General features: G+C 43.6%; 2 protein-coding genes across 2 annotated transcripts in view; one reads left to right on the plus strand and one right to left on the minus strand.

Annotated features, from left to right (window-relative positions):
• The window catches only part of LOC141078137 (uncharacterized), a 192,143-nt gene that overhangs the window by 96,993 nt on the left and 78,924 nt on the right, over positions 1-16,226 (plus strand). The window lies entirely within an intron of this gene.
• LOC141078139 (uncharacterized) lies at positions 606-8,747 on the minus strand. The gene is made up of 6 exons (XM_073564970.1): positions 8,604-8,747; positions 8,295-8,474; positions 8,089-8,212; positions 7,908-8,005; positions 7,619-7,709; positions 606-2,654 (listed from the first exon to the last, which is right to left on the minus strand). Exons 1-6 carry the CDS (start codon positions 8,679-8,681, stop codon positions 781-783), a joined length of 2,445 nt encoding a protein of 814 aa, XP_073421071.1. The 5' UTR covers positions 8,682-8,747; the 3' UTR covers positions 606-780.

The raw sequence follows: 16,226 nt of genomic DNA on the forward strand, positions 1-16,226 counted from the left end.
TTTTCATCATACATGAGGAATGACAAGAGACAACCCATTTAAGAAAGTTCAATTTTGGTTAAAACTATTCCAACATTATGAACATAAAAAAGGCTTCTCCCCTATGTGACGCTTCTGATGTTTATTAACAGCTGATTTCCAAGTAAAATATTGACTATATTAAGAAAATCAAAAAGGCTTCTCCCCTGTGTAACTGCTCTGATGTCTAACAAGAAGCGCTTTCCGGTTAAAATATTTCCCACATTCTGAACAGGAAAAAGGCTTCTCCCCTGTGTGAGTTTTATGGTGATTAACCAAATCTGATTTCTGGTTAAAACATTTCCCACATTCTGAACAGGAAAAAGGCTTCTCCCCTGTGTAAGTTCTCTGTTGAGGTGGCTCAGTCGCTAGCACTGCAGCCTTGTAGTGCTGTAGTCCTGGGTTCAACTCCCATCTAGGACAACATCTGCAAGGAGTTTGTATGTTCTCCCCGTGTTTGCGAGGGTTTCCTCCCACATTCAAAAGACATACTGATAGGGAATTTACATTGTGAGCCCCATTGGGGCCAGTGATGATAATGTGTGCAAACTGTAAAGGGCTGCGGAATAGGTTAGTGCTATATAAAAAGAAAGATTATTATTAGTAGTAAGATTCCATTTCTGTTAAAACATTTCCCACATTATGAACAGGAAAAATGGCTTCTCTGATGTGATCAAGATTTATTTTCAATTAAACATGAAGGAAGTTTCTCCCCTGTGTGAGTTATTTGGTGTGGAACAAGACTCCCTTTCTGGTTAAAAATTATTCCACATCCTGAACATGAAAAAGGCTTCTCCCCTGGTGAGTTCTCTGGTGCCTAACACAATCTGATTTATTGCAAAAACATTTCCCACATTCTGAACATGAAAAAGGCTTCTCCCCTGTGTGGGTTCTCTGGTGGGTAACAAAATTTGATTTGTACGGAAAATATTTCCCGCATTCTGAACATGAAAAAGGTTTCTCCCCTGTGTGTGTTCTCTGGTGATTAACAAAATGTGATTTATGTGCAAAATATTTCCCACATTCTGAACAGGAAAAAGGCTTCTCCCCTGTGTGAATTCTCTGGTGAGTAACAAAATGTGACTTATGTGCAAAACATTTCCCACATTCTGAACAGGAAAAAGACTTCTCCCCTGTGTGAGTTTTATGGTGATTAACCAATTCTGATTTATGGTTAAAACATTTCCCACATTCTGAACAGGAAAAAGGATTCTCCCCTGTGTGAGTTCTATGGTGATAAACCAATTGTGATTTCCAGTTAAAACATTTCCCACATTCTGAACAGGAAAAAGGCTTCTCCCCTGTGTGAGTTCTTTGGTGTCTAACAAATTGTGATTTAAGTGCAAAACATTTCCCACATTCTGAACAGGAAAAAGGCTTTTCCCCTGTGTGAGTTCTATGGTGATTAACCAAATCTGATTTCTGGTTAAAACATTTCCCACATTCTGAACAGGAAAAAGGCTTCTCCCCTGTGTGAGCTCTATGGTGATTAACCAAATCTGATATCTGGTTAAAACATTTCCCACATTCAGAACAGGAAAAAGGCTTCTCCCCTGTGTGAGTTCTATGGTGATTAACCAAATTTGATTTCCGGTTAAAACATTTCCCACATTCTGAACAGGAAAAAGGCTTCTCCCCTGTGTGAGTTCTTTGGTGTCTAACAAATTGTGATTTAAGTGCAAAACATTTCCCACATTCTGAACAGGAAAAAGGCTTTTCCCCTGTGTGAGTTCTATGGTGATTAACCAAATCTGATTTCTGGTTAAAACATTTCCCACATTCTGAACAGGAAAAAGGCTTTTCCCCTGTGTGAGTTCTATGGTGATTAACCAAATCTGATTTCTGGTTAAAACATTTCCCACATTCAGAACAGGAAAAAGGCTTCTCCCCTGTGTGAGTTCTATGGTGATTAACCAAATTTGATTTCCAGTTAAAACATTTCCCACATTTAGAACAGGAAAAAGGCTTCTCCCCTGTGTGAGTTCTCTGGTGAGTAACAAAATGTGATTTCTGTATAAAACATTTCCCACATTCTGAACAGGAAAAAGGCTTCTCCCCTGTGTGAGTTCTATGGTGATTAACAAAATTTGATTTCCGGTTAAAACATTTCCCACATTCTGAACAGGAAAAAGGCTTCTCTCCTGTGTGAGTTCTCTGGTGAGTAACAAAATGTGATCTCTGTATAAAACATTTCCCACATTCTGAACAGGAAAAAGGCTTCTCCCCTGTGTGAGTTCTATGGTGATTAACCAAATCTGATTTCTGTATAAAACATTTCCCACATTCTGAACAGGAAAAAGGTTTCTCCCCTGTGTGAGTTCTATGGTGATAAACCAAATCTGATTTCCATGTAAAACACTTCCCACATTCTGAACATGAGAATGACTTCTCTGCTTTAGTAGCAGTTTGTTTTTTATTGCCTTTTTTGTGACATTGCTTTCCCTTATTACTCAGTAATGAATCAGAAGATGGGACCTGTTTCATAAGATCAGATGACAAATCTTTGCTATGAATGGATGATGATATATCTGGAGTAATAGCAATCACTTCAGTTGTATCTTGTAGGATCTCAAGATCATCAGATTTAAAAATTGAAGATGTCAACTGTCCCTCTGATCTCCTGGTACAGTCATCTGCTAAGATAAAAAAACAATTATTATTTATTACTAAAATATCCTTTAGTTTTATATTTTTGAACATTTCTACTTAAATTGTCCATAAAAATGGCAAACTATGTAAAAGCTTTAATTATTTACCAAGACAATGACAGTTCACAGTGTAATAGAAAACCTTGTTGGATGAGCCAGTAGTGTGTGGTGTTCAACTGTTTGTTCATTCTGCCTCTCAAATATCGAATACAAAGAAACCAATCAATGTTATGTAGGCGAAAATAATACCAATTCTCATCTCACAAAAAACAAGTCCCCACTCAGGTCCATCATCTGTCATTGGAAAAACAGAGGTTCCCACACTAATAGTGGCTCAAAGGCTGTTGAAAAGCAACAAGGTTTCTATAAACCAATCCAGCAAAATCCGCTCTCACTTCGGAGTCTTGCAGTGTGCGCAAACAACATTTAGGATCCCTGTATTTAGCAATATTATAGTGAGAAGAATCCACTTAATTTGCGGTGTCTCCTGGAGCACAATCTGGGCACTATGTGCTGGGTAATAAAATGGCAAATGTGTAATTTTCACTCCAACATCCACTGCATGTTAATTTCCGGAAAGTTGCTGTGGAGTCAAATTATTCACTCCTCCTACACACATGGTCAAAATTGTTGGTACCCGTTGTTTAATGAAACCCACAATGGTCACAGAAATAACTTTAATCTTACAAAAGTAATAATAATTAAAAAATCTATGAAAATGAACAACTGAAAGTCAGACATTGCTTTTCAGCCATGCTTCCACAAAATTAAAAAAAAAATAAAACTCATGAAATAGGCCTGGACAGAAATGATTGTACCCTTAACTAAAATATTTTATTGCACAACCTTTGGAGGCAATTGTTGAAATAAAATGATTCCTGTAGCTGTCAATGAGACTTCTGCTCCTCTCGACAGGTATTTTGGCCCACTCTTCAAGAGCAACTACTTCAGTTGTCTCATGTTTGAAGGTTGCCTTTTCCAGACGGCATGTTTCAGCTCTTTCCAAAGATGCTCATTAGGATTTAGGTCAGGGCTCATAGAAGGCCACTTCAGAATAGTCCAATATTTTCCTCTCAGCCATTCTTGCGTGTTTTTAGCTGTGTATTGTGTGTCATTATCCTGTTGCAAGACCCATGACCTGCGACTGAGACCAAGCTTTCTGACATTGGGCAGCACATTTCTCTCTAGAATCCCTTGATAGTCTTGAGATTTCATTGTACGATGGAGATTCTAGACACCCTGTGCCAGATGCAGCAAAGCAGCCCCAGAACGTAACAGAGTCTCCTCCATGTTTCACAGTAGGGACAGTGTTCTTTTTGTGATATGCCTCATTTTTCCATCTGAGAACATAGAGCTGACGTGCCTTGCCAGAAAGTTCCATTTTTGTCTCATCTGTCCATAGGACATTCTCCCAGAGGCTTTGTAGCTTGTCAACATGTAGTTTAGCAAATTCCAGTCTGATTTTTTTTCAACAATGGTGTCCTCCTTGGTCGTCTCCCATGAAGTCCACTTTGGCTCATAGAACGACGGATGGTGTGATCTGACACTGATGTTCCTTGAGCTTCAAGTTCACCTTTAATCTGTTTACAAGTTTTTCTGGGCTCTTTTGTTACCATTCATATTATCCGTCTCTTTGATTTGTCATCAATTTTCCTCCTGCGGCCACGTCCAGGGAGGTTGGGTACAGTCCTATGGATATTAAATTTCTGAATAATATGTGCAACTTTAGTCACAAGAACATGAAGCTGCTTGGAGATGGTCTTATAACTTTTACCTGTAACATGTTTGTCTATAATTTTCTTTCTAATCTCCTGAGACAACTCTTTCCTTCGCTTCCTCTGGTCCATGTTGAGTGTGATACACACCATGTCACCACACACCACAGTGAGTATCTGTAGCCTCTATACAGGCCACTCACTGATTCCAGGATTGAAGACACCTGTGATGCTAATTAGTGGACACACCGCGATTTACACATTCTGTGGAAGCCTGGTTGAAAAGCAATGTCTGACTTTCATTTGTTCATTTTCATAGATTTTTTATTTATTATTACTTTTGTGAGATTCAAGTTATTTCTGTGACCATTGTGGGTTTTTCTGTCATTAAACGAGGGATACCAACAATTTTGACCCCGTGTGTATAGATTACAACCCTCAGGGAATTAATTTATAAAATGGAATCACTTTATGGGGATTTCGACTATTCTGGTTTTCTGTCATTTAGTTATATTAGGGCTTCTGCATATGGTGTGTCCAATCTCATCTGGGACCTGTTCCTGCTGTCCAGCTGGAGTAATCTGCTTCCTACTTCAGCCAATTGGATAGTACCACACCCTACTAAAGCGCAAAGCACATGGCCGGAATCTGCCAGATACAGCGCTGTTCTCCTCTGGTTCAGTCCTCTGTGCTCAGCTTGCGGATTGTGTATTTATCCCCTGTTGTGACCGTGGCCCGTTTACTGACTACTCTTGTGTCTTCTGGTTCTGTATTCTGTCCTTCTGGTTCTGACCCAGCTACCTGACTATTCTTCTTGCCATCTAACACTACAGAATAGCAAGTCCAAGCCTAGGGGTCCCAGTGTAAGTCCAGATCCATGTAAGGGTGTTAAAGGGCGATGAGCAAGGCAATCCCTGGGATATGGAAAGCAGAGAAGATAGAGCCAAGAAAGCTCAAAAGATGTCCACCATGAACAGCCAGGTGACCATGAACAGTGCTCCCAATACATTGTGTCTGCAAACTATTCCAGCTAGATCTGCATTCAAATAGCTAAATGGCGCTCCTTCCCTTCTGAACACTGCCATGTGACCAGACAGTACAGTATAATCGTATATAGAGTATAGTGCGAAGCTGGAAAATAATTTGTAAGATCCATCTGTTTTCTATTATCCTTTGTGAAGAATTCCAAACTTACCACCACATAAAGTGACACACGTCAGATATTAATAATGGGGCCTGATTAAGAACACAAAACTGGCTGCGGGAAGAGGTTAAATCAGAGGATTTTGGACACTACTGTAATCAAACACTGTGACTATAGACAATAACATCTACTGAAATGATCAAACTCCACAGTCTCCATCAGTAATAAATGAGCAGCTAGTGGTGAAACCTCTCTGGGGTAATTAGAGTATGGGGCTCGGTGACCTCACAATCTAAACTATCGTAAGCTCCAATATTTTCTGTCAGATGAGTTTCAAGAAGAAATATTACACATTTAAAGAGAACTGTGTATAATAGTACAGAGCTGAGATGTCTTAAAGGGAACCTGTCAGCAGGATTGTGCTCAGTAACCTACAGACACTGTCAGGTCAGCGCCGTTATACTGATTACAATGATACCTGGTGATGAAATCCGTCTTGTGGTTGTTGTGTAATCTGTATTTGTAGTTTTCAGTTAATGATATTCTCGTGCTCGGGGGCGGGGCTGTGGGCGGGGCTTTGTTGTGCTCTGATTACATATTCATCTGTATTAGCTTATGACAGGTCGCTGACCCCTCACTGTGAAAATGAGGGGCAATACCCCGAAACAGCTGTCTGTGGATGGATACCATGTTTTGGCATAGGTGGTTTCCTTCATTGGAGACTGCCCTTCCCGTGGTTGTTCCTTCCTGGGGAAAGACCTGGCTAGTCATTGCTTGTGTTGAGAAACATGTGATGGTGTCTCCGCGGCTTCTGTTTTGCATGTTTTGCATATTTCCCATAAGGGATGGGGGCAGTGCTCTAGAATCACTGCGTTGAGAAACACGTGATCGTGTCTCTGCAGTGTCGGATGTTGATCTCCATGAGTTCATTCATCCTCATTGTCAGTCTTTTACTAGGCATTGCTCCTACCAGCCAGTTTCCTACTCCACACTGATGAGGGGCAATACACCAAAACAGCTGTCTGTGGATGGATACCATGTTTTGGCATAGGTGGTTTCCTTCATTGGAGACTGCCCTTCCCGTGGTTGTTCCTTCCGGGGAAAGACCTGGCTGGTCATTGCTGACCCCTCACTGACCTGCCCCCCATTATTACATAATGCATATAATAGCATTGATATTATTGTTGATAATGCCTATAATATTGTGGCTATTGTGAGGCTTAGAAAAATTACATCCAGCAAAATGACACCAGTGGCGCCTGCGCAGTAGCCTCTATCTCTTACGTATAGATACTACTGCGCAGGCGCCGACATCGCCAGTGACATTTTGCTAGATGTAATACAGATGAATATGTAATTAGAGCACCACATAAAGCACATATTTTTCTACAAGTGATTTTCTATCTTGTCAGCACATTCTATGTACGCTGTCATTTGGCTTTATAGTTACAGATCTGGGCAGGTAACGGTCAGCGTCTCCTAATGTGAAGGAGAGAATGGCTACTGAAATCAATTATTAAACCTTATATAAGTCAGTTCAGATATGGTGTACCAAGATGGCGTCTGTGTCTTCAGACAACACCCTGGAAGGAATCCTTGGAATGCAGAAGCTGAGATACTGGATACCATATATGGAAGTGAAGCTGAAATGGACCTATCATAGACTGACACTGGCTACTCAGGAGATTGTGTGACACCCATCTCCTGTCTCTTTGTCTTGAGAATAAACTTCAGTTGTGTGCAAGCCTTTGCTGAGAAAGGAGTAGACATCTAACTCTGCGTTCGGTATGACTCTTTAAGCGTGCACTCGGCCTATGTTGGGTCAGTACAAGCAATCATATTGATCTTGCTTTAAGGGATCACCCTCACACTAATACCAGGGGGTAGGTGGATCCTCCAGGTCGTAAGTTCTATAGAAAAGGGCTTTCAATGCCCAAAGTCATTTGAACAGTTTTGGGTGGAGGATAATGTTGTGGTCTAGACGCAAAATGGTGATCATGGTAATACGGCCGGACTACACCACCGATAAAGCAGCCACAGCCGGTGACTGAGAGGAATCTGTGACTTCTCTGCATTCAGTGGTTACTACTCACCTGGGTAGTCATATGTGGGAATCTCCTCTTTACACCGCTCATCATCTCTCACATATGTCTCTGTAGTATTAATATGGGTCAGATCTTCACCCTGAAACAGATATTGTAAAAGTCACCGACAGATGGAGAAGTCCCATCTATGATCAGCTCTAATCCTGCCATCTCCACCGCTCTCATTACACAAGTATAAAACATATAATACTGGTGGATAAAACAAGACTGAGCACAAGACCTTCACAGCTGTCTACACATCATAGGGGAGATCTCCTGACACCTTCTCTCCATCTACCTGATGATCCTGAGGAGCACTGGGATCTTCTTGGTTATAGTCCTGTGGAAGAAGAGGACGGGGACATCTCTCTGGTGTTGTCCTCTTACTGGATAGATCTGGAGGAAACACATACAGGGACTGAATTCATTCTCTACATACAGATAATTATAGGCCATGTGTATTTAGTCCTGTCTATTACCTGGAGATGTGAGGGGCTGGGGAACCTCCATTATGACGTCCTTGTACAGATCTCTGTGTCCTTCTAAATACTCCCACTCCTCCATGGAGAAATAGACAGCGACATCCTGACACCTTATAGGAACCTGACACATACAATGATACCGTCATCCCCCGATCCCTTCATAGTGTTACTGTATAATGTCCCAGCATTCCCAGCAGTGTCACCTGTCCAGTCAGCAGCTCAGTCATCTTGTAGATGAGTTCTAGGATCTTCTGGTCATTGATGTCCTCATGGATCAGGGGGTGAGATGGAGGCCCCGTGATTGGGCTCAGGGGTCTTCCACATCTCTCAGACACAGGGTCCTGACAGCGATCACTAGAGGTCTTCTTCACCACTGTGTAATCCTGGTAATGGAGAGACATATTAATAAATCTCACTACAGACATTTCCAGAGTCCTCACCTCTCCAGTTCTGTCCATCTGTTATTCCCATAGATAAGAATGATGTAATGTGACGTCATCAGACTCTCTCACCTCTCCAGTGAGATGGAAGAGGATCTCTAGGGTGAGGTGTAACATCCTCTCCGCCATCTTTTCTCTGTCCATATCCATCCTTGATGGGTAAATCAGGAAAATTCTCTTCTGTAGAAGATCTTCACTGAGAGGATCCGATATTGTAGAGACCTGAATGAGAAGAAGATGATCCGATGTAACATCATAAGAATCCTGTGTAATAATACAATTACTGGAGATAATAAGGGAAACATAGGAGGAGATTTATTATCTTACAGGGTTTAGTTTTCTCCCCTGACATCTACTAATAAAACCTATATATTTAGGCCACAGACAACAAGCAGTTTCCTCCTCGGAGTCGGCAGCTGAACACGTTCCTCATAGACTCATCTTCCATAACGCTAATTCTCGTCTCATTACCGACACTGGAATCGGCATTAGCAATACTGCAGGAGATATTCATTACACGCGACATGAGAAATAACTCCTTCATGATGAGGACGACATCTTCATCTTCTACTGTGGCTCTAGAGACAGATGTGGCCAGAGTCGGTCACTGACTCCATCCCCACCGGCCGTCTATATGAAGGTTTCCCGTCTTCCCCGCACTGGAATCTTCTCGTTAGATCTCAGCTCTGAGTCACACACAGAAGTTTGAGGCTTTTAGAAAAGATTTTTTGTTTCCAAAATCACAACGGACAGAAATGATCTGATCCCAAAGTCTCCATGTACAGTGATTTATGGGGTTTATTTCTGGCCTTAGGCTTTCCTTTATTACAAGAAAAACTCCAGAAAAAGCCGACATTAAAATGTTTCTAAAGAAAAAGTGGCTCCAACAATTCTTGTAAGAAGAAAAAAATATGCAAAAAGCAGAAGACACATTTTATAATTTTTAACATGTTAAACATTTATTAAAAAGAAATGAATCTTTTTGTGCCCCAGAACATAGATGTACACCGCAGGGACGGCACAGAGGAGGCTGCAACAAATCCCTGACAGTTTAACCACTTGCTGCTGTGAAAAGCAAACATGGCATCTAAGAAGGTGTGACAGAGTTTGGCTGAATGCCCCCCGCCCCCAAGTACTCGATAGTATGGGGCGGCCTAGTTACTCCAATACTTACATGCCTAATAATGGGGTCTGGGCTGCAATGTATGAAGGTCTATTAGGCCGGGCCAGAGGCAGCATCCAATAAGTTACCTTATAACGCCCCCATACACATTAGACTAAAGTTCCATGAAAGCACTGATTTCGGGGGGTTTGGCCGACCATATAATGTATTTGGGGGCCTCCCGACAGATGATGTCAGGACAGAGAAGGATCTGACATCCTGAATTTCAGAGGATTATCCGTTTGTTCTTCCTGTAGATAATCCTCCTCTAGAGGAGTCTGGAGGCGACTCTCTCATACAGACCACAGGAAAGCTGGAATATTTGTGTGTATGGGGGAGTCGGGAGAGATCGCCGTCTGCCAAATGACCGTTCAGCCAACTCTGATCTCATGTGTATGGGGCCGTTAGTATTACACTGACAGGCAGTGATGATACACGGCACTACAGTAGTACAGGGCATCACCGGAGCCATCAGAGGCTTGTATGTTGTGTGATCGCACTGATCAGAGGGGTTTAAAAAAGGTTTAAAGTGGAAAAAATATCACAGTTTCACCAACAAGAAATATCCATCACTATATGGAAAGCAGAGTCACTGCACAATGTTAGTTACGTCACGTCCATAACTACTTTATTATACTCTATTATCCTGTACACAGTGGAGTAGATAGAAATCACAGATCCCACAGCAATAGCTGGAATTGGACCATCCAACGTAAAGAACAAAAAATCTCTCTCTCTATATACACTGTTCAAAAAAATAAAGGGAACACTTAAACAACAGAATATGACTCCAAGTAAATCAAACTTCTGTGAAATCAAACTGTCCACTTAGGAAGCAACACTGACTGACAATCAATTTCACATGCTGTTGTGCAAATGGAATAGACAACAGATGGAAATTATTGGCAATTATCAAGACACCCTCAGTAAAGGAGTGGTTCTGCAGGTGGGGACCACAGACCACATTTCAGTACCAATGCTTTCTGGCTGATGTTTTGGTCACTTTTGAATGTTGGTTGTGCTTTCACACTCGTGGTAGCATGAGACGGACTCTACAACCCACACAAGTGGCTCAGGTAGTGCAGCTCATCCAGGATGGCACATCAATGCGAGCTGTGGCAAGAAGGTTTGTTGTGTCTGTCAGCGTAGTGTCCAGAGGCTGGAGGCACTAACAGGAGACAGGCCAGTACACCAGGAGATGTGGAGGGGGTCGTAGGAGGGCATCAACCAACCCAGCAGCAGGACCGCTACCTCCACCTTTATGCAAGGAGGAACAGGAGGAACACTGCCAGAGCCCTGCAAAATGATCTTCAGCAGGCCACAAATGTGCATGTGTCTGCACAAACGGTTAGAAACTGATTCCATGAGGATGGTCTGAGGGCCCGACGTCCACAGATGGGGGTTGTGCTCACAGCCCAACACCGTACAGGACACTTGGCATTTGCCACAGAACACCAGGATTGGCAAATTCACCACTGGCACCCTGTGCTCTTCACAGATAAAAGCAGGTTCACACTGAGCACATGTGACAGACGTGACAGAGTCTGGAGACGCCGTGGAGAGCGATCTGCTGCCTGCAACATCCTTCAGCATGACCGGTTTGGCAGTGGTCAGTAATGGTGTGGGGTGGCATTTCTTTGGAGGCCACACGATGTTGGGCTGTGAGCACAACCCCCATGGAGACACAATTGTGCCTTTACCTGGAGATAAATTCCCAGTGGGGGCAATTTCCAAAATGCAATAACTTAAGTGGGGAATTCAACTCTTTTCGTACTTAAGGGATCTGTATATGGAGTCTACAAACTACAGTGGGGAAAATAAGGATTTGTTACGCTGCCAATTTTGGGGTAAAGTCACATTTTTGTGAGGAAATAAAGCAAAATTGTCATTTTTTCCTTCCACATTGCTTATATTCCTGTCACACTATCCGAATTCAGATATTGTCCTGTCAGAAAGGAGAATACAGGGAGCGAAAGGGTTAATAGGACTCACAGGAGGAACCGGCCCAGAAAGCAGAAGATCCAGGAGTGTCCGCCACATATATGACTGCTCTGTGTGCACAGGACCTGTGATGAGGTCACAGGAGGGGAGGAGTCAGGGGTCACATGATCAGGGCCCTCAGTGTGTGCAGGACTCAGTGTGCTGGAGCGCTCCCGATAATCAGCTGCGTGTGTCATGCTGTGTGATAGTCACAGCACCTGCATGGAGGGCGACACATGCAGCTGATTATCGGGAGCGCTCCAGGGATCCGGGGTCCCGATGCAGCTATTCGGTAAGGCATGTTTCACACATCAGTTTTTTGTTCAGTCAAAATCCGCTAAAATGGCGGATAGCGGATCCGTTCCTGTACTGACCACAACGTTTGTCACCGGACCGTTATTTTAACGGATCCGTCAAAGGAAGAATTTTAAAGGAACCGCTGCACGGGGAAGGGGGGAAGGAGAGAGAGAGCGAGAGAAATTTTTCAGCCGCCAGAACAGAGTTTAGGGTTAAATTTCCGGCTGAGTGAAGTCTTTCGGGCATGCGCAGTGAGAAGTGCAGATCCTGCCGCCCGAAAAAACGTTGCATGGTCCGTTCGGGCTTTATTCTCATTTGCACAAGGAAAGACTAGAAGCAATGGGATGAAACTGAATGGGAGGAGACACAGATTAGATATTAGAAAAAACTTTTTGACAGTTAGAGTGATCAATGAGTGGAACAGGCTGCCACGAGAAGTGGTGAGTTCTCCTTCAATGGAAGTCTTCAAACAGAGGCTGGACAGACATCTGACTGGGATGATTTAGCGAATCCTGCTTTGAGCAGGGGGTTGGACCAGATGGCCCAGGAGGTCCCTTCCAACTCTACGATTCTATGATTCTATGTCGGCGGACTTCAAAATTTTGGTGGATCCGCAAAAAGACGGATCCATCGGATGGCCATCTGTCAAGATCCACCGGTAATGCAACTCAATGGGAAGAAAAATGACGGATCCGGTTTTTTTTGCAAAACAGCGGACTTTGACTGATGGACACAAACGGATGTGTGAAAACAGGCCTAAGTGATATTAGCCAATAACAACTTCTCCGACGATATTCGCTCATCTCTAGTAATAACAGATCAAAGGAATTCACCGAACTTTTCATTAAGTTTAATAGCGAGACCCTATTAAATATTGAGCACCAGCGGGATGAAGCATTGACAGCGGCATGTAAAAGTGTGGGCGCCCCGGGTCAAAATGACTGTTATTGTGAGCAGTAGTAAGATGAAGATGAAATGATCTCTAAAAGGCCGAACCTCTAAGATAACACATGGCCTTTGTATTTTAGGCAAAAATAATAATAAAACATATACAGTATATATATATATATATATATATATATATATAGACTTTTTTACAATTTCATAATTGCAAAAAGGAAAAAAGGGCGATGCAAAACTTTGGGCACCCTTGGAGATTTGTGTACTGAGATAATTTTGACCAAGGTTTCACATCTTAATTAGCTTGTTAGGGTTATGTGAGATCACATGGTGACCAAGAGCTACAGTCTGAGGAAAGGGCTAAAAAGCCTTCACTAGACCCCTGTACAGCTGTATAATGAGGCCCAGGCTTTATAGTGAAGGGACAGGAGTGAGGGCCTGTTCCCAGGTGCTACAGTCTGAGGAAAGGGCTAAAAAGCCTTCACTAGACCCCTATACAGCTGTATAATGAGGCCCAGGCTTTATAGTGAAGGGACAGGAGTGAGGACCTGTTCCCAGGAGCTACAGTCTGAGGAAAGGGCTAAAAAGCCTTCACTAGACCCCTGTACAGCTGTATAATGAGGCCCAGGCTTTATAGTGAAGGGACAGGAGTGAGGGCCTGTTCCCAGGAGCTACAGTCTGAGAAAAGGGCTGAAAAGCCTTCACTAGACCCCTGTACAGCTGTATAATGAGGCCCAGGCTTTATAGTGAAGGGACAGGAGTGAGGGTCTGTGCCCAGGAGCTACAGTCTGAGGAAAGGGCTAAAAAGCCTTCACTAGACCCCTGTACAGCTGTATAATGAGGTCCAGGCTTTATAGTGAAGGGACAGGAGTGAGGGTCTGTGCCCAGGAGCTACAGTCTGAGGAAAGGGCTAAAAAGCCTTCACTAGACCCCTGTACAGCTGTATAATGAGGTCCAGGCTTTATAGTGAAGGGACAGGAGTGAGGGTCTGTGCCCAGGAGCTACAGTCTGAGGAAAGGGCTAAAAAGCCTTCACTAGACCCCTGTACAACTGTATAATGAGGCCCAGGCTTTATAGTGAAGGGACAGGAGTGAGGGCCTGATCCCAGGAGCTACAGTCTGAGGAAAGGGCTAAAAAGCATTCACTAGACCCCTGTACAGCTGTATAATGAGGCCCAGGCTTTATAGTGAAGGGACAGGAGTGAGGGCCTGTTCCCAGGAGCTACAGTCTGAGGAAAGGGCTAAAAAGCGTTCAATAGACCCCTGTACAGCTGTATAATGAGGCCCAGGCTTTATAGTGAAGGGACAGGAGTGAGGGCCTGTTCCCAGGAGCTACAGTCTGAGGAAAGGGCTAAAAAGCCTTCACTAGACCCCTGTACAGCTGTATAATGAGGCCCAGGCTTTATAGTGAAGGGACAAGAGTGAGGGCCTGTTCCCAGGAGCTACAGTCTGAGGAAAGGGCTAAAAAGCCTTCACTAGACCCCTGTACAGCTGTATAATGAGACCTAGGCTTTATAGTGAAGGGACAAGAGTGAGGGCCTGTTCCCAGGAGCTACAGTCTGAGGAAAGGGCTGAAAAGCCTTCACTAGACCTCTGTACAGCTGTATAATGAGGCCCAGGCTTTATAGTGAAGGGACAGGAGTGAGGGTCTGTGCCCAGGAGCTACAGTCTGAGGAAAGGGGCTAAAAAGCCTTCACTAGACCCCTGTACAGCTGTATAATGAGGCCCAGGCTTTATAGTGAAGGGACAGGAGGGATAAAACTGGGGAAAGGAGCCAGAAGAGCCGGACTGCCCATCACTAACCTGCAGAGCCGCACTCCACATATATGGCTGCTCTGTGCACAGGACCTGTGATGAGGTCACAGGAGGGGAGGAGTCAGGGGTCACATGATCTCCGGAGTGCAGACCTCCATGGAGCCTTCTCCTCAGTCAGTGACATTCCCGCCATTATTTGCCCCTCACTACTGGCACAATTACTCCGCGCCGCCTTCTCTACACAGTGTTATGTGTGGAATGTAACGTGTGAATTCTCTGGAGGGAAATAGACCCCACACATGAGGGAATTATCCCTAGTTACCGGCCGTCTACTATATGGCGGCATATGATTGTGCTATCGACTCCACACCAGGAGCTAAAATGCCCAAATCTCTAATGTAACCGCTATAAGAGAAGATATAACAAATTTCCCCTAAACTCACACAGCGGAGGAGGCCTCACTTGGAGCAATGTGACTCGCGCACAGAAAATCTATTCCCGGTTCTGTGATTAAGTTATCGGCCGACAGGAAGAAGAAAGGTCTGAATTACAGCCCAGACTGGAGGAGAAACTGCAGGAGTCAGAATTGGCCAATCAGCGCTCTTCACCCCTATACTTATCTACACAAATACAAGATATGAAATGACAATTAGACGCCATTCTCACCACCAGAACGGAGAGGCGCTAACTTGGAGTAAAGCCGCGTTTTATCACCATGCCAATAAGCCTAATAAGATGCCGCTCGTAAGCTCAGAATGAGAGAGTCACTGCATATAATCTCCTCTATAAAAGACCCTAAGGGTCAGACCTCAGCCCACCCCGATGTCATGTATAGCACTTATAATGAATACTCCCAGAGTTTGTATTCGCCCCCACAATCACCCCCCTCACTACTGGAGTCATTCCTTCACACCCTACATCTACCTAACCTGATTGAGTCCGCGGCACAACAACTCCATTTACACATCTCTGAGGAGGAAATAGTTTCAACACTCAAAAAACTAAAAAGAGGAAAGGCCCCGGGGCCGGATGGTCTTACAGCAATATATTATAAAAAATGCAGCGATGTGCTGACACCACATATAAAAACCTCTGTAATTCACTACTAAATGGCTCACAGCTGCCCCCTGAGCTCTACGTGGCGCATGTAACCGTAATCCCTAATCCTAAGAAAGATCATCTCACCACAAATTATAGACCTATAACCCTCTTATACATTGACTTCAAAATCTTTACATCCATTGTGACTAACAGGATCAATCCTCCCTCACCTCATCCATCGGGATCAGGTTGGTTTTATACCAGCGCGACAGGCCCCAGATAATATTAGGAGAGCGTTAAATATTATTCATACAACTAACCTACAGCGAAAGCGACTTCTCCTGCTTGCATTAGATATTGAGACGGCTTTCGATTCGGTGTCCTGGACATATCTCTTTACGGTTCTATCTGAAGTCGGATTCTCCCCTAAACTTATAAAGTGCCTCCAATTGTTATATGATAGCCCTATCGCTTATGTAAAACTCCCGTCACCACATCCCCCTCCAATTAATATTCAGAGGGTACCAGGCAGGGCGGTCCTCTATCTCCGGATCTTTTTGC

The sequence above is a fragment of the Dendrobates tinctorius genome, unplaced genomic scaffold, assembly GCF_039654945.1.
Source record: "Dendrobates tinctorius isolate UK_male_01 unplaced genomic scaffold, ASM3965494v1 ptg000509l, whole genome shotgun sequence".
NCBI classification, from domain to species: Eukaryota; Metazoa; Chordata; class Amphibia; order Anura; family Dendrobatidae; genus Dendrobates; species Dendrobates tinctorius.

Excerpts from the sequence above, each read along its gene's own strand:
- LOC141078139 (XM_073564970.1), bottom strand. The coding sequence starts at position 8,681 with ATGGATATGGACAGAGAAAAGATGGCGGAGAGGATGTTACACCTCACC. Across the intron at positions 8,213-8,294 it reads CTGAGCTGCTGACTGGACAG|GTTCCTATAAGGTGTCAGGA; the intron begins GTGACACTGCTG and ends TGTATGTGTCAG. Across the intron at positions 2,655-7,618 it reads TCCCACATATGACTACCCAG|CAGATGACTGTACCAGGAGA; the intron begins GTGAGTAGTAAC and ends TTTTTATCTTAG.